Here is a 23,984-nt window from a genome sequence, read left to right as displayed (position 1 = left end):
TCACACTGAGCTACACCCCCAGCCCTTTTTTCATTTTTAATTTTGAGGCAGAATCTCAATGAGTTGCTAAATTGCCCAGGCTGGTTTTAACCCGGTCTTTCCTTGGCCTCCCGGAGTGCTGGGATACCCGCATGTGCCACCACTGTGTTCAGAGGGCCTGATGTCAGGTCAAATGCAAGATGCGGATGGTGGTGGCGAGAGACAGGAAAACCTGAAGTTTCTTAGTGTGATGCCTGCCAGGCAGCCAGCAGGGCCCTTCAGTTCTATGGGAAGATCGTTGAACACACCTACTGCTACTTTGTAGTCAGTGCCAGGTTGCTGCAGGGCTGGGTGGGCTGGTGATGGGCCCGGAGACTCGTAAGTGTGGGCAGCAGGGCCCAGATGAACCACCTGGTGGGGGCTGCCTTGCTGGGAAGTCCCCTGCATTAGGGCGCCTCTGCTCCCCAGGCCAGCTCCCCCAGTGGTTTTCACACTGGGCCTGGGCAAGGGGCAGGGACTGGAAAGGGGCACCAGGCAGCTGGGAGCCCGTCGGCTGGGGAGGGTGTCTTCCCAGCAGCTGAGCCACCAGACTCGGATTGGTTAACCATGTCCTCACCCCCACCCGCGCCATCTGCGGAGTTCAAGATTGGCAGAAGCCCAGCCATCTTCATTCTGGCATTGGACAGGTGGGGGCAGTAAACACCACATGTGCAGACCCAAGTACTGCTGTCCGTGGGACAAGGGCAAATTTTAGAGTCTTGTCTGGGCTTCAGGAAATTTTCCTGTGAACAGCCCTCGAGAATGCTGTACATGGCCACCCTGACCTACCAGGGGCCCGGGCCTCGGCTCCCGCGGTCAGGCTGGAGGAGCAGACAAAAGGACAGTGATGTGTGACTGAGAACCATTTGGCAGCAGTTGTTGAGCTCTGCCCAGGGGACGCATGATGGAGGCAGCCTTGAGGCAAGCAGTTTCAAACAAGTACTGATGGGAACTCAGCAGGGGACAAAGGAACCTGAGGTCCGCCGTGCTGGTCTGAGCAGAGACCCTTCAAACCCTTCTCCCTGTGTGCCTTCACACCTGCTGCAGATGAGCCACCCTGGGCAGTGAGGCTCTGCGCACAGCTACACTCCAGTTCCCAACCCCTGTCCAGATCTGCCCTTGAGAACACACCACTCCTGTATGCTCAAGCCTTTCCTGGGTGCGTAGCCGTAACCTACTCCATGCTCTCCACTTGGAAGCCCTTTGTGACTTTCTTCTAACCCCCTAACCCCCAAATTTATGCTCCTGACTTTATAAAGACATAGCCTGTATAAAAGCCAATCTAGCCAGGCATGGTGATATACGCCGGTAATCCCAGCACTTGGGAGGCTGAGACAGGAGGATCATAGTAAGTTTGAGACCAGCCTGGGCTACAAAGGGAGCCCAAGGCCAGCCTGAAATGCATAGTGAGACTGTCTCAAAAAGAAAACAAAACAAAAAGCAACCCAGTCTGGTCACTGCTGCTGGTGAGGTCCCTCTCCGATTTGTTGTAACATAAACCTGTCCTGTTGAGCTCACACTCCTACTGCATATGTCCCACACTTGGGATTAGTGAAGGATTCCCTGGGTGAGCTGAAGCCAGAAGGATGCACGGAGCAGTTCATTACGTGAAGGGGCAGAGACGGCACTCACGGAAACTACTTGCAAAGCCTCAGAGGCAAGAGACAGAGTCACTTAGGGAAATGAACAAAATTGAGTCTGTCTGGAGCATTAAGGACAAATGGGAAACAGAACAGGCAAAATCAAAGGTCCAGCAGGACATGGTAAGGGGTCTGGGAGTTAACCTAGAAACAGGAAAGCATGTGAACAAGTCCGTAGAAGGGATAGACAGGAGCAGATTTGTGATTTTGAAGATTACTGTTGCTGCAGAGGAAAGTTGGAGAGAATACGGGAAGTCCAGGTAGAAGGCTACACAGGCAGAAATAATGCAGGTCAGGACCAGGGCGGAGGTGATGGAGAGAGCCCATGGTAGGGTAGAATCACCAGGAAGGGGGCGGGGGGGGGGTGGCCAACGATGACCCCCAGGCTTCCTGCTTGCGCCACTGGGCAAATGACCACTCCAGCAGCAGTGGACAGGTAGCATTGGAGGTGTCAGTGGGACACACAAGGGGTGGTACCCAGGACACAGTCGGAGGGGACCTGGAAAGGTTTGAGGGGCGCTGTGAGGAGAGGAGAGTTTCTGAGGGAGAGTGCGCAGACCTGGGAGCCTCACTGAAGGGGTTGGCAGCCGAACAGGAGGCTGAGAAGGAATGAATGGCCACCATGAATGTAGTCAAACTGGTTGAGTGGCTTGCCGCTGCCTGTTTCTGGAATGTCCTGGGATGCCCTGGAAAGGTACCTGGAGCAACAGAAGAGAGTGGGGAGCTGCCTCGTTCTTTCCCACCAAGTCCTGGCTCAGCTGGCCCTATCTTTCCCTGGAGGCAAACTCTTCTCTCCCTTAGATCCTTTCCCAACCCTCATTCCTGGACATCTCACCTGCGGGAACTCACGAGGAGGTGGCCTGGGCCAGGTAAAGCAGATGACATCAACCATGTGGTGCTTCGGAGGCTGGACTCGGGGGACTTCCAGAGGGATGGCACCTTCTAAAAGACTCTGAGGGAAGGAATAAGGGGCAGCCCCACTGGGTTTAAGAACGGGTACCTTAAAAAAACTAGACCAAACCCCCAAAACAGGTACTTTGTTGGCATAGTGGAGTGTGCCTGTAACCTTAGCTACTTGAGAGGCTGACATAAGATGAAAACTCAAGACCAGCCCAAGCCACTTAGCGAGAGCCTATCTCAGATTAAAAAATTAAAAAGACAGGATGTAGTTCAGTGCTGAGGCCTTGGATTCAATGCCCAGCACCAAACACACAACAATAGCAACAACCACAACAACCAGGGAGCTTGGCTGCCTTCTAGACCAAGGAAACCTCACCCTGCCCACAAGGGAGAGAGGGAGAGAGGCCTGTCCCTCCCTATGGCAGTCCACAGGATCAGGACAAGCCACAGGGTAATACCTGCCGCCACGCACCATGTCTGCCGCCTGCTCCCCCCAACTCTGAAGTATGCCCTGAGAAACAGGCATGAGACGACGAGGGTATGTGTCTGCTGAGAAGTCACAGCAGACAGTTGTGGGAACCGAGGTGGAGGAACACCTCCCTCATGTGGGGATGGGGAGGTGCGTGCCGCTGGCCAGTGGGCACCCACTTGCCTTTCTGCTTCCTGCCATGAGCTGGAACAGCATCAGCCATCACCAGAATCCAAGCAGATGTGGCTGCCTTCTCTCAGACTTCCCAGCCTCCAGAACTAAACTGTTTTGTTTTGTTTTTCAGACATGGTCTCACCGTGTAGTTGATTGGCCTTGAATTCACCTTGTAGCCTAGGCGAACCTCAAACTCTCAGAGATCCTCCTTCCTCAGCCTCCCCAATGCAGGCACGCACCAGCTTCATTTGTTTATGTTCAGCTTTAGAACTAGCCCCGCCCCTGACCCACCACCCCCTTACTCCAGCCAGTGCTGGCATTAAACCCAGGACTTCACATAGGCCTGAACTGTTTTCACAGTACTGGGGATAGAACCCAGGCCCTTCAAACTGAGCTGCATCCCAATCCTTTTTTAGGTTTTTATTTCTCAGACCTCAGTTTTTAGCTTTCAGAGCCTTATCAAGTTGCCCAGATCGGGCTCAGACTTGTGCTTCTTCTTTCTCAGCCTCCTGAGAAGCCAGCGTCACAGGCTTGTGGCCCTGTACTCCATCTTCTGAAGTTACAAACTGAATAAATCTCTTTTCCTCTTAAATTGCTCACTGTTGCTTATGCTGTTACAACAGCAGCAAATGGACTAAGACGAGCCCAAAAGAGATGAATGGCAGCCTCAGGGGCTTCATGGTGGAAAGTGGAGGACTCAGGGTCCAGGGGCCAATCTTGTGGCTTAGGGGCAAGAACCCCTAGGGCTACAATTTCCCCTTCCTTCCTCAGCACCGAGCCCTCCGGGTTCCTGTCTGTTCCCGACCTTGAGCAGGTCTCTACCCTTGAACCAGCTCTTCATTCTCACTGTGTACCTGCAGCTCAGCCCGGCTGCTTCTCTTGCTTACTGCTTATCTGGCTTCGTCTCTTCTGCCTCTGGCTGTGCCTGCCTAGTGCAGAGCCTCCTCATTCCACAGGTCTTCCATCAGCTGGACGCCAGACACAAACCTCAGAGTCCCCCGGTCACTCTCACTGTGACAAAGCAGAGCTGTGTTTAGGACTTCCTTCGATCTCTATGGGTTTGATAATTCACTAGAATGACTCAGAACTCACGGAAGCACTAACTGTGCTTAAGACTGCGGTTTTATTTTAGAGGACATACCTAGGTAAGGTTGGGATGAACTTCCCAGGATCTAACTTTCATGTTCTCTTCCCCAGAACTCAGGGAGCATCACTGTTTGGCGCCAACTGAGAAGCTTTTGCCAAGGTTGTGTCCAGAATTTTTGGGTTTTTGTTTTTTGGATGGTGTCTCATTATGTAGTTCAGGGTGGCCTTGAACTCACTATGTAGCCCAGGCTGGCCTCAAATTTGCAGGGATCCTCCTGAATCAGCCTCATGAGTACTGGGGTTACAAGTGTGTACTGCTACACTTGCCCAGATGGGTTTTATTTTACTGACACCAAATGGGCCAAAGTTCCCACCCTCAATTGACACACACACACACTTCAAAATATTCCTTCTAGGGATGCATAAACTTTACCCAACTCCCAAAAGTGTCCATGGTAGAAAAAAGGCTAACTTCTGAGCATGGTGGCACATGCCTGTAATCTCAGTGCTTGTGAGGCTGAGGCAGGAGGATCATCAGGAGTTCAAAGCTAGCCTGGGCTACAAAATGAGACCCTGAGCTTAAAAAAAAAAAAAAAAAAAAAAAAGAAAGAAAGCTGAAAACTTTACCAAATAGAAATATATGGCCCAAACAATTTCCAAAGGAATGCTTGGTGCTAGGTATTTGTCATCTCTGGTTCAGGTCCATCTCTTGGTGCCCTCAAAGGGAAAGCTCTGGGACATTTGCTTCTAATGCACACAGCATCAATGGCACGCAAGGAAATAGGCAGGAGGATGCCTTAGAGGCAGAGTCAACCAGTTATAGATCTGTTACAGCCACTAGGCTTAAGCTGGACAGATAGACAATCTCCTGAGAAAAGTAGCTACAGGCCACCTTGTACTGAGATTTGTCCCCTGGGATATGTTATCCCGGCCAAGGATTTCTCTGGTGTTTTGAGAAGTGATGAGCAGGAGACCTTGCCAAGTCTGCACTTCCAGCTGAGATCCTGTCTCTTGAGAGCTTTGTGTCTGAATAACTGGAGATCCAGCAGGTCGAGGGGCCGGCAGAAGTGACACAGAGAGAGGAAAGCGGTAGTAAGATGGAGCTTTGTCAAGTCAGATTAGCCTTTCACCTCGCCCCCTGAGGAGATCTGGCCAGATGCCTATGCCTTCCACCAGCTGGAAGAGCTCACCTTACCCTAATCTATACCAAGAGCTCACAGAACTGTGGAGGGCCAGGAATTCCCAGCAGCCCAAGGCCCACAGCAGACATGAGACATGCCAGAGACTAACAGTGAGGAAGTTGGGGAGCTTTTTCCTCAGTATCCCTAATAAGACTTCTCTGCCTGACCCATGAATAGGTTTCTATGGCTTGTGTCCAGTGCTAGGACCCTGCCAACTTGTGTCCTTGGTAGTACCTTTCGGAGGAATTCTCATCTGCTTAACTACTCACAAAGCAGCCAGAGCCAATACTGCCCTCCGTGGGGAGGGCAGAGAGGAGAGAGACAGAGCACTTGGTCACTTACTCCCCATCTGACAGAGGCAGCTTGGGGAAGACCCCTCTAACCGGGGTTCCTGGGAACCCACAGAGAGATTCCTCCCTTCCCTTTGGGACCTGTTGCACTCCTCTCCTCTCTGGAATTCTTCACAAAGCAAATCTAGTTCAGAGTCTTTGCCCAGAAACAGACTGAGATTCAACTACAGCCATAACTCAATCTTAACGTCTTAGATGAGAAAGGCTCAAAGAGAAGCTTGATGCCTGCACTAAGAAATGCAGTCCAAGCTCCTTAGAGGGTTTTACAAAAATCCTGCACACCTGGCCTCCTCCAAACTGATAATTTGCCTTCCCAGAACACGTCCTCTCATCCTCAATTCTTTGTCCCTTGCTTGTTCCTCCAACTAGAATACCCCAGGATGCCCCGGTGAATTCTCTGAATCAAGACTTAATGTGGGGGCCCAGGGTTTAGCTCAGTGGCATGAGTGCTTGCCTAGCAAACATGAGGTCATGAGTTCGATCCCAGCACCAAAAGACTTAATGTGGGCCTCTGGTTCACTCTCAGTGAAGCAGGTGTCCTAGTTCCCTTTGCATCGAATAGGGACTTCTTCACATAGGGCCTAGAGGGGCAAGGAACCAATAAATATGCACTCTTGGTTTCCCTTCATTAAATTATTGGGCTCCACAGAGCCTCAAGGTGAGAAGCCTTTGCCTAGCTCTGGTTGTCACCTGTGGTCATGGGTGACCTCCTGAGTTCCAGCCATATCCATTGATGGGTTTATTCAATCATTGCACCATATATGAATGGCCTGTTGTGCTTTAAACACTTTGCCAGGTGCTGGGGATTAAGGATGAATGCAGAAATTAACCAGGGGGATAAAGTTGAACAAACACTCAAAGAACACTAAAAATCTGTAAAAGAAAAACAAGAGTTTAATTCGTGCTTCCGTCCAGGTGTATAGGGGACCCACCCCCCGCCCCTTCTCCTCCTTCCCAAAAGAAAGATTTAAAGATTTAGGGAGATTAGCTCTGTAATCCTCAGGCTGGGAGTCACTTTCAGTAAAATGTGACACCCACATCTAGCCCTATTGTTTTTCTAATTCCAGATGGGATCCTGAAACTGGTGGGCTGGTTGGCTGCCCACTTGTCACCAGGAAGCCCCAAAAGCCCTAAAACTATTCTCCCTCGACTCTGAACACTGCCTACAGTTATTAATGTCCCTAAAGAGGTCTCAAACGACCCTAGAAGACGCGAGCCCTTTAAAGTGGGGGGGGGGGGAGGCTGACAGGTGCGGGCTGGTGAGGACGGAAGGCGTCACAAATCCTAAACAGAAACCTGAGCTGCAAGCCCGACCTCGCGGTCCCACCTGGCGCCCGCCATCCAGCGGGCCTCGGAGACCAGAGCTGCTGGCTCCGCCCCCAAAGCTTGGGCTCCGATTGGTCGGTGCGGTGGCAGGGCGGGACCAGCTCTTAAAGGTCCAGGAACTAAGATTACCCGGAGGAGGCGGAGGCAGCAGCGAAACCTAGGGAGGGGATGCCTCGTAGTCGCAAAGATTTCTTCTAAACTGTGTAAAGCCCATACCCTAGTGGCCCATGGAGCCCACAACAGCCTATCCACTTTTCGGGGGCGCCTTCTCCGCTGTCTTCCCCCGTGGGGCCATTGATGTAAGGTGAGAAAACCCAGGCGCCAGCGGAGGCCGACTGGGTGGGTTGCGGGAAGAAGCCTGGAAACAACCAGGATCTGCTTCGGCTCTTCCCAGCGACCTCCGACCGGTCCCGGACAACCAAGAAGTTTTCTGCCACCCCAGGACCGACCAGAGCTTAATCGTGGAACTTCTGGAGCTGCAGGCGCACGTGCAGGGAGAAGCGGCTGCGCGGTGAGGAAGGGGCTGGGCTGGCCAATGGGAGGGCCGGAGCCGAGGAGGTGGGCGGGGCTTGGGGTTGGACGGTTAGCAGGAAGGGAACACCAAGGGCCATAAACACTGCGAACGGAAGTGAAGGGAAGGTGCTGGGGTGGGGGTTGGAGGGCAAGCTCCTAGAGAGTCGCATCTCTCATTCTGCTGTCCCAATCCAGGTACCATTTTGAGGACGTTGGGCGGGTGCAGGGGTCGAGGGTCCTGCAAGTGGAATCTGTGCAGCCCCTGAATCTGGAGAGCCTGGCCTTGAGAGGCTGCTGTCAAGAAGCCTGGGTCCTCTCTGGCAAGCAGCAGGTAGCTAAGGAAAACCAGCAGGTGAGGGCCAGAGAGTGTGTGATGTCCTGGAGCGTGGAGGGGCGGGGTAGGGATCCAGGCAAGCGTCCTGACTCTGATCTCTTAGGTAGCAAAGGACGTGATACTGCACCAAGCCTTGCTGCGAGTACCTCAGTACCAGACTGACCTTTTGGTCACCTTCAATCATCCCCCGTAAGGAGGAAAGAAGGGGCGGGTATCTCCTGATTGGGTCTAGGCTGGACGGGCAGAGCAGGGAGCCTGGCAGGTGATGTCCTCCCAGGAGGCAGAAGCGGGCCAGATGCTTGAGGTCACAGATACCTGTGTCCTCTGGGGAATAGGAATTGGGAACTTCCAAACCTCAAGCTTGGATGCTGTCTTTTCTCCCCTTATTCCTTCACCCCCAAGCCCTGACAACAGGTCATCTCTTGGCCCTGAAGGTCTATCACCTCCTTCCTGGAACCTGGGTGACTTTGAACAGCTGGTGACCAGCCTGACCCTTCATGATCCTAACATCTTTGGTCCCCAGTAAAGATGCTGAAGCACTGCATGATGCTGCTAAGGACTTAGAGATGCAGTTCTGGGAGGGAACAAAAAGAGGGTGAATAGCTGGGTTTCTTCTCCCCCTGCATAAACAACAAGACATCTCTGCAGAAATAAACTTACTTTATAACCAATGTAATTTCTATGCCTTTGAATCATAAGACACCTGGGTTCCCCCAATTCCCTTTGGCTTTGGACGGGGAAGTTTAAAGCTGTTCACATGGGAGCATTAGGGACCCAACGCTGGCAATAAAGAGGGCGAAAATATGCTTTGGAGTGAGTGGTTCAGCCCTGAGAGAGAGGAGTGTACAAGGGTGCCGAATGTACAAGGGTGCCGAGTGTACAAGGGTGTGGAGTGTACAAGGGTGGTGGAAATGTGAGAGCAATGTCTAAGGGACGGAGAGAAACTACTGCTTGTAGTGAGGCAACCCTGAGAGAACAGATGGGGCAGTGGGGTTGGCTGTCCCCTTCAATGACAAGTAACATGGTCAGTAGCCTCCAAGCTATAGTAGGAGGCAGAAGTGCTGGTGGAGTGTGGGGAGGAGGCTGTTATTTCGTGTATGTGTGGTAGAGGAAGCGAAGCTGATCCCAAAAGAAGAGGGAGAGGATGGTGTGGGGGCCGAGACGGAAGTAGGAGGCACCTATACCCTTGTACATGCCAAAAATGCCCTCTGTCCGAGCAGTCTGCAGCAGAGCGTCCAGGATCCCCCGGTACATGAGGCCCTGGATCACGTCGGAGAGGAAGGGAGAGCACGGAAAAGGAGGTGGTCAGAGCCCTTACACTTGCAGGCTGTCCCACATGTACCCACAGTCTGTGCTCCCACCCCGGCTTTCCCTGCCTGCCCACACCTGAAGCACGCCTTTACCTTGCCCTGAACATCTGTGGGCTGGTTATAGAGCCTTGTGCTGGCTACATCAAACGGGGTCATGGCCAGGACTACTGCGATGCCACTCACCATGGCAGCTGCCAGAGCCACCTTCCAGCTCTGGGGAGGAAAGATCTACAGCGTAAAAGAGGAAGAACCTGGTCAGTCAGCCCATCATTCCACCCTTAGGACTGGACAGGCCATGCCCGGAAATGCAGAAAGGTGTAAGTCTGAGAGCTTTTACTCTAGCAGTTAGAACAGTGTGACAGCTTGGTTAAGGAGGGAGCCAGTGTGTCCTGAGGGATCCGTTATGGGAGGAAAAGACAAGAGGACTGTGGGGAGAGTCCCCAAGGCTTCCTCTTGCCCCACGCCTCTGGATGTTGGCACTGTCCCCTCAAGGCCCACCTCCATTTGCCCACCTCCCTCCTTCCCAGGCATGGCCTACCCCCTTCCCAGGTTGTACCTCCCACTGGCTCAGGAGGTCCTTGGTGGAAGAGAAGGTGCAGAGCTGGGTGGAAGAGCCGACGGCAACTCGGGGCAGACTGCCCAGGGCCCCTCGCCACAACCCGACCAGTCCATGTTTCTGGCCAATCTCAGTTAACGCCTGAAACATGCCCTGGTAGGGGGAAAGACCGTGGAGGTGGGGTTTAGTTACCTGTGGCAGGGTCTGCCACTTCGTAACTGTCAAGGATTGGTCCTTAGCCCAGTTCTTATCCAGACAACCATTGCAATATGGGCTCAGGACCAGCATGTGGACCCCTCAGGTGTCTCCAATCCCTTGCCACCCTGGAGCAGAGACGCAAGGACACTGCTGGGGCAGGACAAACGGAGCAGGAGTAACAGACGCAGAAGATTTGAGGAACAAGCACGCATGAAGCTCTGGGCGGGGGTGGGAAGTGGGCTCCTGGGGCAGAGAGCGCTCAAGGGCTGGGCAAAGCTGTGGCCAGGATTAGAGCCACTGGATGCAGGCAGAAAGCAGGGAAGAAACGGGAAGGGATGACTGAGCAGGTCTGGGCACCTCTCACCTGATGCCTATACTGGTGCCCTACGGCAATTTCAGAAGCCGCTTGTGCCTGGAGGTGTGTCTTCACCTGGAAAAAAGACAGTGTCACAGCCATGCCCACTGGCCATCTTCCCACCTAAGAGACCCCTCAGATTCCTTTAGGGTATTAAGCAATGAATATCCTTTTAAGTGGATAAGTATTGTTGTTTCTACTTAATAAATTGGTCATGAGATGCTGTCCCTTGGCTCCAGTCCCAGGGAACAGATCTCCTAGCATTGCAAGATACTCCACACACACATCCTCTTTCCCTTGGGTGCTGGGGGTGGGGGTGGAGAGGCTGGAGAATGGCAGTGTTTCCTAAGACAGCACTTTATGTTAGGCAAGAGCCGGGTGCCAGGCCTGTCATTTCTGCTCTAATTCTCAGATCAGAGCTGCTGCCACCTTGACCAAGCCTCTATCGACTGGCCAACGGTGCTTGTGGGCCCCCAGGACACATAGGGTACATGTTCAACTGACTTTGGAGTGCCTTTTCTTTTTGAGATAGTCTCAAGTGATCCTCCCTCCTCAGCTGCTGAGGCTGGGACTACATCACAGCTGGCTTAAGCTGACTTTGAAAAGGCGCTGATGCTCACAATTTGGGAGCAGACCAGGTCACCTCACCTACAGAACTCTGCTCTTATCTGCACTAAGCAGGGCCTCGTTCCAGCAATCAGCAGCTGTGTGACCTTCAGCTGTTTGCTTCACCTCTCTGGGCTTCGGGCTCCCAGTGCTTCACTTATATCTGATCGTTTTTCAAAGGAGCAGGCTACGTATGCAGTTGTGATTATGTGATCCCAGGACCTTCCTGATCTCTATTCTTGCTGATGAATGTTCCTCAAATTCCGCATCCTCGCCTAATCAAACTCAACCTCAAAATCAGGTAATAACTATAACACAATAGCAGTAATACGATCAAACGCATACTATTTGTCAGAATTTATCCTAGTTCTTTACATGTGTTATCTCCCTCAGTCTCTCAGTAACCCCACAGGAAGGGTCTTCACTTCTCCCCATTTTACAGATGTGGCAATTGAAAGTCAGCAATAAATCAGTTTTCATTTTTATTGCTGTTTTTGTTTTTTGAGACATGGTCTCACTAGGTGGTTCAGGCTCACAGTGTTCCTCCTGTCTTAACCTCCTGAGTGGGATTACAGGGGTGGGCTACTACGCCTGACCAAATGAGTTAATTTTCAAAAACAGAATTTGAGTCCCAGAAAGGCTGATTCCAAAGGCCATAATCTTCATCACCACAACTGACTGAATCTGTTGGTTGGATATATATATATATATATATATATATATATATATATATATATATAATTTAGGGGCGGTCAGAAGGCCCTAAGTCCTGCCGACACTTTCCTGTCCTTCCCTGCTTGCAAGGGGACAGCATCCAGGTGCTTACACTCTTGTGAAGGACCAGGCTGCCACTCCACATGTCCCCAAGGCCCCAAGCAAGACCCTTCTTCTTACCATGTAGATGGGGCTTCCCAAATAGGCTCCCATGACCCCAGCCAGGGCCCCAGTTGCAGCACTGCGGACAGGACTGAGGGTGCCTTCTGTCGTATGCAGGTAGCCACTAGAATCGGCCAGCCCGTAGGTGCCCAGTCGGATGCCATTCATCAGGAACTGGTACAAAAGCGCAGGGGCCAGGCCCTTCTGCAGGGCAGCCAGGCCATCCACCCGGCCAATGGTGAAGAAGGCATGGAAGACGTTTCGGTAGTGCCGCTGGTAGGTGCCCGGGGCTTTCAGTTCTCCCTGCAATTGCATCCTGGTCTTCACAACCTCCAGGGGATTGGTGAACACACAAGCCCCGCAGGCTGCCACACCACTCATCAAGAAGTCCATGGTGAGACAGCAGTAGCCTCAGAACAGCGGGTTGGAAATCAGGGGAGGACCTCAGCTTCTGCAGTCCAGGCTGCAAGAAGTAGGAATTTAGAGCTGTAGAATCGAGCGTCAGGGTCAAATGTCACGAAGTCAAGGGTGAGCTGGAATCTGGGAGTCGGGACTTGGCAAAGAGAGAAGATGCGGGCAGGACAGTCTGTAAGAAGGTTATGGCAGGGCTGTTGGCCGAAGGGTTTGAGATCAAGCAGCAGCAGAAGTCAGGAGCTGGCAGGTGGGATCCTGACAGGCTACGGGGCGGGGAATAGAGAGGGGAAACGAGCTGGGAGAGAGAAGCCAGAGAGGCAGGAGAAAGAAAACCACAGGAGGCGAGGGATCCGGGAAAAGATCCGGGGTGTCCCTGCGACAGCAACGACAGCTGGATGGAAGGCAAGCGGGGTCCCGGCCTGTGACGAGTGTCCCAAGGTTGCTTCGCGAGCCCGGAGCACCTCCAACCCGGGTGCCTGCGAAGATCAGGCCGCCACGCTCCTGTCGCTGGAGCGCGGCGCCAATCAGGATCCTGGCAGAGCTGCAGCCAGGAGCCTCGGCCAATCAGCGTCGAGCCGGCTTTCTGGCCAATGGGCGGCGTCCAGGGCGACCGGCCCCCCAGTATTCCCTGGAGCAGTTACGGTAGAATTAACTCTCCCCGCCCTGGCGCAGGGGCCTGAGGCAGACCCGGGCTCCTGAAGGGACCCCGGGGGCGCGGAGGTTCGGTCACTGGCTGGGAGGAGAGGCTGGACCCTCGGTCCGGGGCTGGATTCGGAGGCCGAGCCCGGAGATAGCAGCTGAGGGCGGTGGGCTCCTTCTTTCGCCCTCTATCCCGGTCTTTTTGGCCTGAGGCTGCCTAACTTCATCCGCACCCTGTGCAGTCGGGGTGCTGGGGTGGGGGAGCGGAAGCTACCGGCCGCCCGGAGGGACGGCGAACCCGCCGGACCCGCCCTTTCTCCCGAGGTAGAACGAAGCGGAATGAGACGCTTGTAGGTCCCAGCGTCTGGTGCGGCCGGCTGAGGGCGCCAGAGGAGGAAGCCTGAGGACAGCGAGGGAGCCGGAGCCGGTTCTTAAGCTCTTGTTCCTCGCAGCCCAGTGCAGGAGAGGCCAGAGCTAGATTTTGTTCCTTTCTATGGTCCGGCGTGAGTTGCGGAGAGCCCGAGGGTGATGAGACGTCCTGATTATCTGGACTGTTGTACTTTCTCACGATTTGGGTTAATCACGGAAGAACCTCGGAGAAAAACAGCTGGGGAGGAGTTGAGAGAAAAGGCTTAAAGAATTGTGGCGGGGGGGGGGGGGGCGGGGGCGGAAGGAGCCGAGATGGTGCCGCGGGGCTCCCCCTAGCTGCCGCCCATCTGCGTTCCTGTTTGGATCCTCCTGCCTCCTGCCTGAATGACTTGGACAAATCGCTTCACATCTCTTGTACAATGAAAACGATGTCTGTTACACACCCTAGAGGAAGTGCAGGACTTACGTGCTCAATAATCAGCTTTTTTGAAAAGTCGGAACTCAGTGTCACTTCCTGAAATCCCCTTTTCCCCACCTTGTGGCACCACCTCCTGACTCAGGAAGCGACTCACCTCCTGTTACGGGGTTTTGGGGGTGGTGTTTTTTTCTGGAGGTGCTTTCTAGGTTCTTTCTGTTCTGAGCAAAGAATTGGTCAAGACAAGCACAAACAATAACAAAGTTTTCTTAAAAGTAGTGTTACAATTGAATGGACCAATAATAATCCAAGTTCTTGTACCACAAAGAAAGCGTTGCGGATCATACAACCAGTAGTAGGTAGCTATGTTTATTGAAAATCACAGGGAAGGTAACAGCAAACACAAGGAAAAGGGAAAAAGGGTGGGGAGAGAGGCCAATAACTCAGGCTTTTAGCATTTAAAGGCCAGGGCTTTAGGCTCCTCCCATTGCATCTCGCTGTTGTATAAAGCATGCAATCTCCTAGACTTTTGCTGTGTTATTTTTAAAAATCTCTCTTAGAATAATAGGAGTGTGGATAACACAGGGTGCTGTTTATAGTCAAATGGAGGGAAGGGTATGACTCTTCCAACTCCTTTGTTTCTAACTGTACTACTCAGGGGTGAGAGGAGAAACAGGTTCTGCAGGGCAAGTTTGGGCCAAGTAAAAGAAGTACACCACAGCAGTCCGGCAGCCAGCAGGGAACAGCAAACCTAGTGGCCAAATCGCAATGGGAACTGTCCTTTTATCACCTACTCCTTAGGCTGATCAAAATGTGCTACAGTTCGTATGACAAGTCCATATGCAGGGCTTTGGAAAGAGTTCTGTGCCTGTGTTCTGGGATCTTGTCAGACTTCTTTCCCAGGCAGTTTTAGCTATGTCCTACTTACCTTTTTAATCCTGGTCATTCATTTACCCACGTTTTCATTGTAGCTGTTGATTTTCCAGATTCTCCCTGGGAGTTATTGGCTGCGCTGGAAGCCAAGTCTCAGTCTCCATTCTGCCAGTGTACAGCTTGATCATGGGAGGAGCCATGACAAGATGAATCAAGTGGGGGATCTTCAAGGTATTGGAGGGCTAAGTAGAGCAGGTAATGGGGTTCCTGATATCCCAGGAGGGTGCTCTCCAGAAAAATTTACAAGGATGCAGCCCAAATGACCCACCTGAGAGGGAAAAAGATGACTTAATATTTTTTCTCCAGAAGTTGGTGCTGTACATTAGTAAAAAAAAGAGCTTCGTCATCCTGTGCTATGTTTGCCAGTGCCCAAGTTATATGACCAAATTACCTGTTAATTCCCTTCGCAAAATGCAACTATTTTCTACAATTGGACACCCTGGGGCACCAACCACATTGTCGTAAAATAACTGTATCGTTGTCGTACTGTTCTGAATGTGCCATCTTCCTGGGTGACCTGATTGATATGTTAACCTTTGTTCCCTTTGTGAAGGACAATTATTAGTTGACCTCGAGTTACCTATATTCCTCTCAACCTTTGTCCCCCTTTTATAAAAGATAGTTGATCCTAAGATTAGTAGACAAAGGGCTGTAAATTCTTGTAAAGAAAAAAATGGCTGACCACCAACTGGGAAACTTCTCTGTCCTCAAGCAAAGGGAAACAAAGGTCTTCTTCATTGTTCTTTCTATAAAAGTCTGTCAAAATTTTAAGCCAGTTACACAGCTTTGCAAACTCCAACTGCACTGTGTTGCTGGTGCCAGGATAAATAAAAAGCACTCCTTTTTCTTTTTTTTTTTTATTAGTTTTTTTTTTTTGTCTTTTTCTTTTTTATCGGTACCAGGGATCGAACTCATGACTGCCTGCTTGTAAGGCAGGCGCTTATGCCACTGAGCTAAATCCCCAGCCCCCGCACTCCTTTTTCTTTAAGAAGACATCTTGCCCCGTGTTTTGGACAACATTTTGGGGTCTCATTTTTGGGGTACAACAGTTGGCATTGGAGATTGAACCCAGGGGGCAATGGGTGACATCCCATCCCTACTCCTCTGTGCTGATCAATATTCCCAGCTTCAAGCTGTAGTGTAGCTCATTTCTCTGAGCACAAACTCTCCACTCCTTTTTTTTTTAAGCTCTCCACTCTTGAGAGCCTCCTAAAATCTCTGTTTAACAAACCCTTCCTGAACCTTAACTGACGTGTCTTGAAAATTTTTTCATTTTAGGAGTTAGTGAAGCTGCAAAGTTACTCTATACAAGGGTGAATGAGGCTTCTCATCTTTTTTTTTGTACCAGGGATTGAACTCACAACCTCGTGCTTGCCAGGCAGACGCATATTACTGAGCTAAATCCCCATCCCAAAGGCTCCTCATCTTCTCTTTAGCAACCTTTCAGATCAAGCTGGGGTAACAGGACTGGTGGGTAGGATTACCCAAGATCCCTATTCAACCTTCCCCTGGGGAAGGTTTTACATCATGCCACACTTTGCCACAGTATAAGGTCCAGGGTGGACAGCAAGCCACTGCTGTGCTGGAACTCCTGGCCGCCCTAAAGCCAGTATCAGTAAAAGAGCTAATGAAGCATTTTAAAGTAAAACAAAATAAGATAAACCCAGTGTAAGGCTCGATTTGGACATGACTCTCCCAGGACCCAACCCGTCCGCCAGCAGTGCATTGTTGTCAACTAAGCTCCCAGGCTGCCTTCAGCAAACAGGCACAGGACGTCATAAAAAAGATAAGATGGAACAGGGAGTCTTCCAAACACCCAGACATCTGAAGACACCCGAACATTTACACTGGATGCCTCAAGGACTTTGTCCACTGAGGCAGGAAACATCCAGAGAACTTTGACTGTTGAGGTTTACTAAGATCTTCCGCGCTAATGTCCTTTGTCTTCTTTCAAATGCTGAAAAAAAAAAAAAAGCCTGCTTCTCTTTGCTCCTTACAGATGGCCTTTTCGCACTCTGTCTGCACCCAGGCACAATAAATTCCACATCATGTTGCTTTTATACATGCCTGGCAGTCCCAGTTGGTCTCTGTCATGGGCTTTTCCTCCTACCCGCACTCAGGAGGCTGAGGCAGGAGGACTACTGTGAGTTCAAGGTCAGCCAAGGCTATGTAGTAAGTTCAAGGCCAGCCTGAACTACACAGTGAGACTCTGGTTCCAAAACACCAAAAAAATATAAAATAAGACAACTTACTTGAGGGTGGAGAAAGAAAAAAGGAGAGAAGACATCAGCCTGCTATTCTGGATGAGCAGGGCGTATTCAAAAGTGGAGTTCTTGTATGAACTCCTTCTATGGAGATCCTAGTCCCATGTAGGCTCCTGGAATCTGACTGGCTCCCTGGCTTGTCTTTCATCCCAACCTTGGATTTCTTCTGGACAAGCAACCTTTCCCTGTTCTTTGGGGGAGGATAAGATTCTGGGTGAGCACCTGTGGACAGGTAGGCAATTTCAGCTAAAGGATTGAGTTGGGGGGGAAGTTCGAGATTCTTAGTTAATCATGCTACCTAAGAACTCCCCAGCCCTTTAGTTCTTTGCCTTTGTCTTCCTAATGGCTTGTCTAGTTGCCTTTGTTTTTCTAATTCCTCAGGATCTAGCTGCCTTTGGCCTTCTAATTGATGTAATCTGACTGCAGAAGTCACCAATCTACTGATTTTTCACAGAGCTCAGTGAGGCCTTCCTCCTATCTTTTCCCTACCTACAGTGACTCCTGTCCCTGTATTTTCATTGGGGAATGTTTTAGACTTGGTCAATAACTCACATTGGAGTGTCTTTGCAGGCAGACACATCTGGGAGAACAAGAAAGTAGATATATGCATACTAACTCGTTACTAGGCATACACAGATGTAGTCCAGGCTGTGGGGTACTCAGGAAAGAGCTGCCAAGTGCACACCCAGTAGCAATTACATTTTTGTTTGTTTTGTTTTTTTGTGACAGGGTCTTGCTATGTAGTTTGGGCTAGTCTTGACCTCACTATGTGGCCCAGGCCAGCCTCAAAATCCTAGCAGTCCTCCTGCCTCAGCTTCCTGAATGCTAATGATGTAGGAGAAACACCCAACCTACTAGATGACTGGTACGAGTTTGTGTTCTCTAAAATCGAAGAATGAATTTTAGGAACAGTGGAGGTTAAGAGCAGAATTATCTATTGAAAGCAAGAAAGCTTCTGTCTGAGAGAGAGACAAAAGGGGTCCCGAGTGGGTTGCTGAGGCTCGTGCCTTTTCCTGGTATTTTTTTTTCCTGGTATTTTTATAGAACAAAATCACAATGTGAGGTGAGACCAAGGTGGGAAAAAATGGAAACTATGAGATGGGACAGAATTATGGCCAACCAATAAGATTACAAGTATAATTCCGCAGGTAAGATTGATTAAATAAGGATCCAATAGGGAGGTGACTCATGTAGCAAGCAGGAACAGGGCTTTTGCCTATAGGGTTTGGGATTAGAGGCTTCTTCTGGCTTCCTCAAGGTGATCAAGGTATCAAGGTAGGGTTTAGCTCAGCGGCACAAGCACCTGCCTGGTAAGTGCAAGGTCAGGAGTTTGATCCCCGGTACCAAAACACACAAACAACGCCCCCCCCCCCAAATCAAGGTGATACCTATTTGAAATACCAGTATCAGAGGTTTGTGATTAGACTGTGGCTACATTTGTTTTGTCTTTTGTCTTGAGATCTGGCCCGCAGTGGAGGTGTCTGTCCCCCCCACAGCTGTAAGGTATCTGGTCTTTCGCATGGGCTCCTATAAGGGTCCAGCCCGGTCTGATGGCCTATACTTCTCTAATTCAGCTGCCTGTCACACTGGAATTACAGGCATGTGTCACCATACTGAGAGTCTTTAATTTTCATCCATGTCTTTATGAATCATTTATTTTCTTCAAAAATAATATTCCCTATGTGGATGCACCACCATTTGTTCACACACTGAAAGACATCTTGTTTCCAATTTTACATGTTTATGGATAAAGCTTATACGAATATTTCCATACAGGGTTTGGTATGAACATACTTCGGTGCTGGTGCTGGAACCCCAGGCCTTGCATGTGCCACGTACATGGTCTTCCGCTAGCTATACCTCTGTCCCATAAAGATTAGTTTCCACATTGACTGGGTAGCGGCCAGTCACCGCTCTGCTGGAGGATGCAACCCCAGCAACGGGAGCCCAGCATAGTAAGGGATTAGGGAAGCAGAGTTTAAAGCAGAGGAAGCCAGTTTACTTGAAAGTGGGGGAAGGAGATAAGAGAGAGATTGAGGTAGAGTAGAAGAAATAAAAGTAGATAGAAAGGAGACAAGGAAATCAAAATTTTAAAGATTGCCCTTGAAAGAGAAACTGCAGCTTCAGAACACAAGCCTGGTTTTTTCCTTCTCCCAGATCAGCCAACCTGGGCCACTTGCTTTCCGCTGCAAGCTGGTCTGCCCAGGCCCTTTTACGCGAAAATGGTCTTCTGCCCGTGAAGGGATGTCCCTTTGGTATTTCCCAGGCCACTAAGGGTGGCCCATCCTCTCCCACCCTCTAAGACTGAGACTGAGACTGAGACTATAGATGAGCGAATGCCAGAATCCCACCTCCTCAAACAGGAAAGGTCTCAGTTCCCAAATGTATGGTGCCCCATTTCTCCGAGCACTTGCGCTGCATCCACTGTGAGTGCAGCCTGTATCCCCCCTAATAAACCCTTCTGTGCCTCTTTTACTATCACATCCTGAAAATTCCCCTTCCCCTGCCCCTGGGAGTCAGGGACCTGCATACTTAATTTAAAGGGATGGTTTAAATTCTTTCAGTCCCAGGGGCCCTTAGATACAGCCCGCAGCCTGTGTGTGACAAGGTAACAGACAGCTACTCTGGAGGAGCAGGGATCCTTTGGAAGGGAATAGTGCTGAATTTTTATCTGTAGCTCCTTTGATTGGAATCCTTCTCCCCACATAGGACTGGCCATTCTCCTGCCTCAGCTTCTTGAATGCTGGGGTGACAGGTGTGCACCCCCACAACAGGTGCAGTTCTTAAGTTCATTGCACTACCTAGGACCTTCTTGGGCCTGGTTTCTTGCACTGATGGAGGGTGCCTTTGGTAGGATTCTCTGTTAATTTTTAATAGCTCAGTGAGGCCTTCATCCTATCTTTCCTCCCTAGGGGACCCTGCTTTAATTGCTGAATTATATGATCGGGCCATGTTTGTTTGTTTTTAATTACAGACTCTTTACTAAGATGGCAGTGGTGGCTTTAGGAAACACCCGTGACAAGGCTAGCCTCCCTCTCTAAGTGGGGGCTCAGCTACCCCCAGGCACCCCGCTTCATTCTCCCTGAGGAAGGTGGGGCAGAGCACCCCCGGGAGGGGAGGGCAGCACACCTACCTGTGTCCTCTGCTGTGGGCGAGGTGCACAGGTCCCACCGCCCTGAGTTCTGCTTTGTGAGGAACTGTCACTGTCTTCCAGAGCAGCTATAATATTGTAAAAAGCAAGGCACACTCACAGAGGTTGAGTATGGAACAGACAAGCTTTACTCCTTGGCTGGGTGGAGTGGTCAGCACTCCGCCATGACACACATCCACTCCAGGTCTTTGTTCTTCCAAGTTTTATCCCTCTCCAGTAACCATAGTAACTTCTCACCTTACTTGGGATTTACAGGTTCCTCGGTAACCATAGCAACCCTATCACCTGACTTGAAATCTCACAGGAGTGTTTAGGGTCCTCCTGAACAGCTGGGTTGTTAGTCACCCAGGGTACAGGCCGGGGTCAGAGTGCCCATTATGTGACATTTCCGTTTGTCCTCCCTTTGTGGAATTTACCATTGACTGGAAGGGTGATTCGCAAAGTGAGTTCATCTAAAAGTTAGCTACAAACTAGGATGGAGACTGAAAACGAAGTGGAGTCGCTTTAGCCCAGTCATTCCCCCACCCCCAGGACCTAGTTTCCTTTCCTAGGATATATGGGGTCTTTTTTATGGGGCTCCCAGTCAGTGGTTTCAGTTACAGTCATTCAGTGTACCTGGTTTACAGTACTCCGGAGTCTGTTTTTAATCCAACGAATACTTTGGGGCTCAAAGGTTAGTATCACACTTAGTGTCAGTATTGGGCCCGCAAATGCGGTGATCAGAGAGGTCAGCCAGTGATTTTGATTAAATAACTGTCTGCAGCAGCCTTGACCGTTTTTGTCAGTTTTGCTGTGCTCATTACATATGTAAGCTCAGTCATAACCACAGCATGAGACAGTCCACTTCCTCATGGTACAGGACACTGCACTGTTGTGGAAGCCCTTCCCAGGAGAAAGCTGTGCAGGATGGAGGTGACAATGGCAGTCAGGACCCTGTGAGTTTCTGCTGGGGTCTCTAAAAACATCACAGCGTGACAGTCTCTGATGCAGGCAGTTGTGTCTGATCCCCTGGGAATTTAGGTGTCACCTCTTGACCTGGAAGCAGTGAATTCATAGAGCACAACCTGTAATTTTTTTTTCTTCTACAACCTGTAGCTTTTTTTTTTTCCCTTTGGGTACCAAAGATCAAACTCACAACCTCGCACTTGCCAGGCAGGCGCTTGTGAGCTAAATCTCAGCCCCCACAGCCTATCACTTTTATTAAAGCAGTGGTTAGAATTGTTTATTTCTTTGAAGCAGGAGAATGAATTTGGATTGGTGCATGACAGTTTGTCTGAGATCCTGTAATGTCTAACGTAATGTTTTCATCTGCTAGTGTAGGTCAAAGGTTTCCAGCTTTTGTAATTCTTCCATCACAGACAAGAGTGGGTGAGGCCTCCCAAACACTGTTTCAAAAGAAGTCAGTCTGTCCCAGTATGGGATGCGCCATGATTGGTTCCACTGGGAACATACCAGTTTAGTTAGCTCCGGGTTCTTGACATGGCTTTGCCAAGGTGTTTTTCAAGATCCTATAGCAGCTGGGGGGCCCCTTGCCTGTCCTGCACCTCTACCATCACCCTACTGGTAAAGGAAGCTGATACACTGCCTTTGGACAGAGGTTAATGGTTTGTTCCTCATACGGTAGAGATCTGCTGAGAGGACTTGGTGGCAAGTGGCTGTTGGGAACTAGACTGGCCCAATATCGAAGAACTCTTAGTGGACTGAGAGCCTATATTGTCTTTTTTTTTTTTTTTTTTGTCTTTTTCATTTTTATCGGTACCAGGGATCGAACTCATGACCGCACACTTGCAAGGCAGGCGTTTATGCTGCTGAGCTAAATCCCCAGCCCCGAGCCTATATTGTCTTAATTAGTCTGGGGTCCTCTCCACTTGACTCAAACTCTGGAGTCGATAGGCTGTAACTTTTCTTTTAGCTCCAAGGCTTCCAAGGGGTCTTGGACTACTCTACCCACAAAGGCAGGTCCATTGTCTGAATCTACCATTATGAGGAGCCCATAGTAGAATATAATCAACTCCATTGAATCTATTACTATTTCTCTGGAGGTCTCAATCCAAGTGGGGGTAACCTTCACCCAGCCTGAAGAGAGGCAAATCAAGACCAGCAAACACTTCTTGTTTCTGCTAGTGGATTTGATTTCAGTAAAGTCTACTTCAACATCTTCCAGGGATAAAGACCCTTGTCTCTGGACACCCAGTGGTTGCTGGGGCCAAGAGACAGGATTGTTGTGGGCATAGGTTGCACATCTTGTAGCCACTGAGGTCCACAACATCCAAAGTCTGGGAACAAGGAACTGGCCACCAAGCAATTGTAACATAGCTGTTTTTCCTGAGTGGGCGCGGATGTGAAGGTCCTGGATTGCAAAATGTCCTAAAACCTCAGGGAGGAGTACCCTCCCCCCGCACCTGAAAACTTGTCGCCCTGTGATACCTTGTGTTCTGGCCCATTTTGGCTCTGTTTCTGAATACTGAGGTGACTTGAGAAGCAGAACCAAGATATGAACCATAGGGCATAGCTCTCAGGTAGTGGCCTGCTTAGCTGCTAGGTCCACTACTTGGTTTCCCTGAGCTTCCATAGAATTGTCCATCTGGTGCCCTGGGCAGTGGGTCACAGCTACCTTGCTGGGCAGCCAAACAACCTGTAATAGGCTCAGTATTTCCTAGAAAATTTTAATATCTTTCCCCCTGTCAGTGGGAGGCCTCTTTCTCTATAGATGGCCCCCTGCACATGTAGAGTGACAAACACATAGTGGGAATTGGGGTAAATGTTCACCTGCTTGTCTTTTCCTAACTCCGAGGCCCAGGTGAGGGCAATCAGCTCATTTCTCTGAGCAGGTGTCTCAGGAGGGAATGCCTCAGACTGGACCGTCCATTTAAGCATGAGAACAGTTGCTATTGCTCTCTGAACCCCATTGATTATCATGCTGCTGTCATTTGAAAACAGGGTCCCATCCAGGTTCTGGAGTGGCATGTCCCGTAGATCTGGTTGAGCTGAGTAGGCCATTTCAGTTGCTTCTGCAGTCATATTCCAGTGGCTCTAGGAATTTAGGCATAAGGGAGGCGGGACTGAGAGCCTGCATCGTTTTAATAATTAGTCTGAGGTCCTGTAAAAGAGTTCTTCGATATCCCCAACAGCCACTTGCCACCAAGCCCTCTCAGCAGGGTCTCCACTGCATGAGGAGCAAACACGTTTAACCTTTATCCCAGAGGCAGTTTATCAGCTTCCTTTCCTAGGAGGGTGATGGTAGATAGAAGTGGAGCACAGGAGTGGGCCACCCAGTTGCTACAGGATCTAACCTTTTTAAAAAATATGCTACTGGGTGCTTCCAGAGCCCCAAAGTTTGAGTCAAAACACCCTAACCATTGTCTTCCTTTTTTATGGATGAATCGCTGAAAAGCCTTGGTGAGGTCAGGCAGAGCCAGGGCAGGAGCACATCACAAATTTTCTTTTAGAGTCTCAAAGTCTGCCTGACACCTAGTGCTCCATTCAAGTGAGGAACTGTTTGCACTTTCAAAGCCTGAACAGGGCTTTGCAACAGCTGCAAAATTGGGAGCCTAGAGGTGACAGAAGCCAGGCTTCGCCAGGAATTCCTTTATGTCTTTTTAAGATAAGAGCTCTTTCAAGCCCTTAATGACCTGGTGATGCATGGGTGACAATGAGTGTCCCAGCCTTTAACATAAAACCCAAAATTTTTGCAATTTGTACACAGATTTGAACCTTTTTGTTTCTTCCTGGCACAACTTTTGCATCTCTGCAGCTAAAAGCAAGTCATTAACATATTGTAACAGGGAAATACCAGGATTTTTCCTGGCTAAAAGGCACTAAATCTTTGGACAAGTCTTCCCCCTAAATTGCTGGGGAGTTCTTAAACCCCTGAGAAAGCCTTGTCCAGGTAAGTTGACATTTTTGT

At 50.1% G+C, this 23,984-nt stretch overlaps 2 protein-coding genes across 7 annotated transcripts; one reads left to right on the top strand and one right to left on the bottom strand.

Annotated features, from left to right (window-relative positions):
• The first annotated feature begins 6,754 nt into the window (after nt 1–6,754).
• On the top strand, nt 6,755–8,662 carry Rangrf (RAN guanine nucleotide release factor). 5 transcript variants are annotated; one of them, XR_002790280.2, is made up of 5 exons: nt 6,755–7,448; nt 7,539–7,655; nt 7,853–8,009; nt 8,099–8,180; nt 8,426–8,662. XR_002790280.2 is itself a non-coding variant. In XM_013148720.3 (5 exons), exons 1-5 carry the CDS (start codon nt 7,372–7,374, stop codon nt 8,454–8,456), a joined length of 468 nt encoding a protein of 155 aa, XP_013004174.1. In that variant the 5' UTR covers nt 6,799–7,371; the 3' UTR covers nt 8,457–8,662. The 5 variants fall into 5 exon arrangements, 3 of the variants coding, with proteins under 3 accessions (XP_013004174.1, XP_013004173.1, XP_003466271.1); XR_002790279.2 differs by having other exon boundaries at nt 6,756–7,448; nt 8,394–8,662; XM_013148720.3 differs by having other exon boundaries at nt 6,799–7,448; nt 8,095–8,180.
• Slc25a35 (solute carrier family 25 member 35) lies at nt 8,635–13,584 on the bottom strand. Of its 2 annotated transcripts, XM_003466162.5 has the most exons (5): nt 11,911–13,583; nt 10,420–10,485; nt 9,858–10,010; nt 9,395–9,529; nt 8,635–9,251 (listed from the first exon to the last, which is right to left on the bottom strand). In XM_003466162.5, the coding sequence occupies exons 1-5, from the start codon at nt 12,283–12,285 to the stop codon at nt 9,078–9,080; spliced, it is 903 nt and encodes a 300-aa protein (XP_003466210.1). In that variant the 5' UTR covers nt 12,286–13,583; the 3' UTR covers nt 8,635–9,077. The 2 variants fall into 2 exon arrangements, with proteins under 2 accessions (XP_003466210.1, XP_005002153.1); XM_005002096.4 differs by lacking the exon at nt 9,858–10,010 and having other exon boundaries at nt 11,911–13,584.
• Between the last annotated feature and the right edge of the window lie 10,400 nt (nt 13,585–23,984).

This window comes from Cavia porcellus, unplaced genomic scaffold (assembly GCF_034190915.1).
Source record: "Cavia porcellus strain 051 isolate PalLab524CR breed Dunkin Hartley unplaced genomic scaffold, mCavPor4.1 scaffold_32, whole genome shotgun sequence".
NCBI lineage: Eukaryota > Metazoa > Chordata > Mammalia > Rodentia > Caviidae > Cavia > Cavia porcellus.
Note: the sequence above shows the minus strand (reverse complement) of the source record. Positions and strands in the feature narration are given on the sequence as shown.

Coding starts and splice junctions, on each gene's coding strand:
- Rangrf (XM_003466223.5), top strand. CDS start 7,372: ATGGAGCCCACAACAGCCTATCCACTTTTCGGGGGCGCCTTCTCCGCT. Junction 7,656..7,852: donor CAGGGAGAAGCGGCTGCGCG/GTGAGGAAGGGG, acceptor GTCCCAATCCAG/GTACCATTTTGAGGACGTTG. Junction 8,010..8,094: donor TAGCTAAGGAAAACCAGCAG/GTGAGGGCCAGA, acceptor CTGATCTCTTAG/GTAGCAAAGGACGTGATACT.
- Slc25a35 (XM_003466162.5), bottom strand. CDS start 12,285: ATGGACTTCTTGATGAGTGGTGTGGCAGCCTGCGGGGCTTGTGTGTTC. Junction 10,011..10,419: donor GGCACCAGTATAGGCATCAG/GTGAGAGGTGCC, acceptor TCCCCCTACCAG/GGCATGTTTCAGGCGTTAAC. Junction 9,530..9,857: donor ACCTCCTGAGCCAGTGGGAG/GTACAACCTGGG, acceptor TTTACGCTGTAG/ATCTTTCCTCCCCAGAGCTG.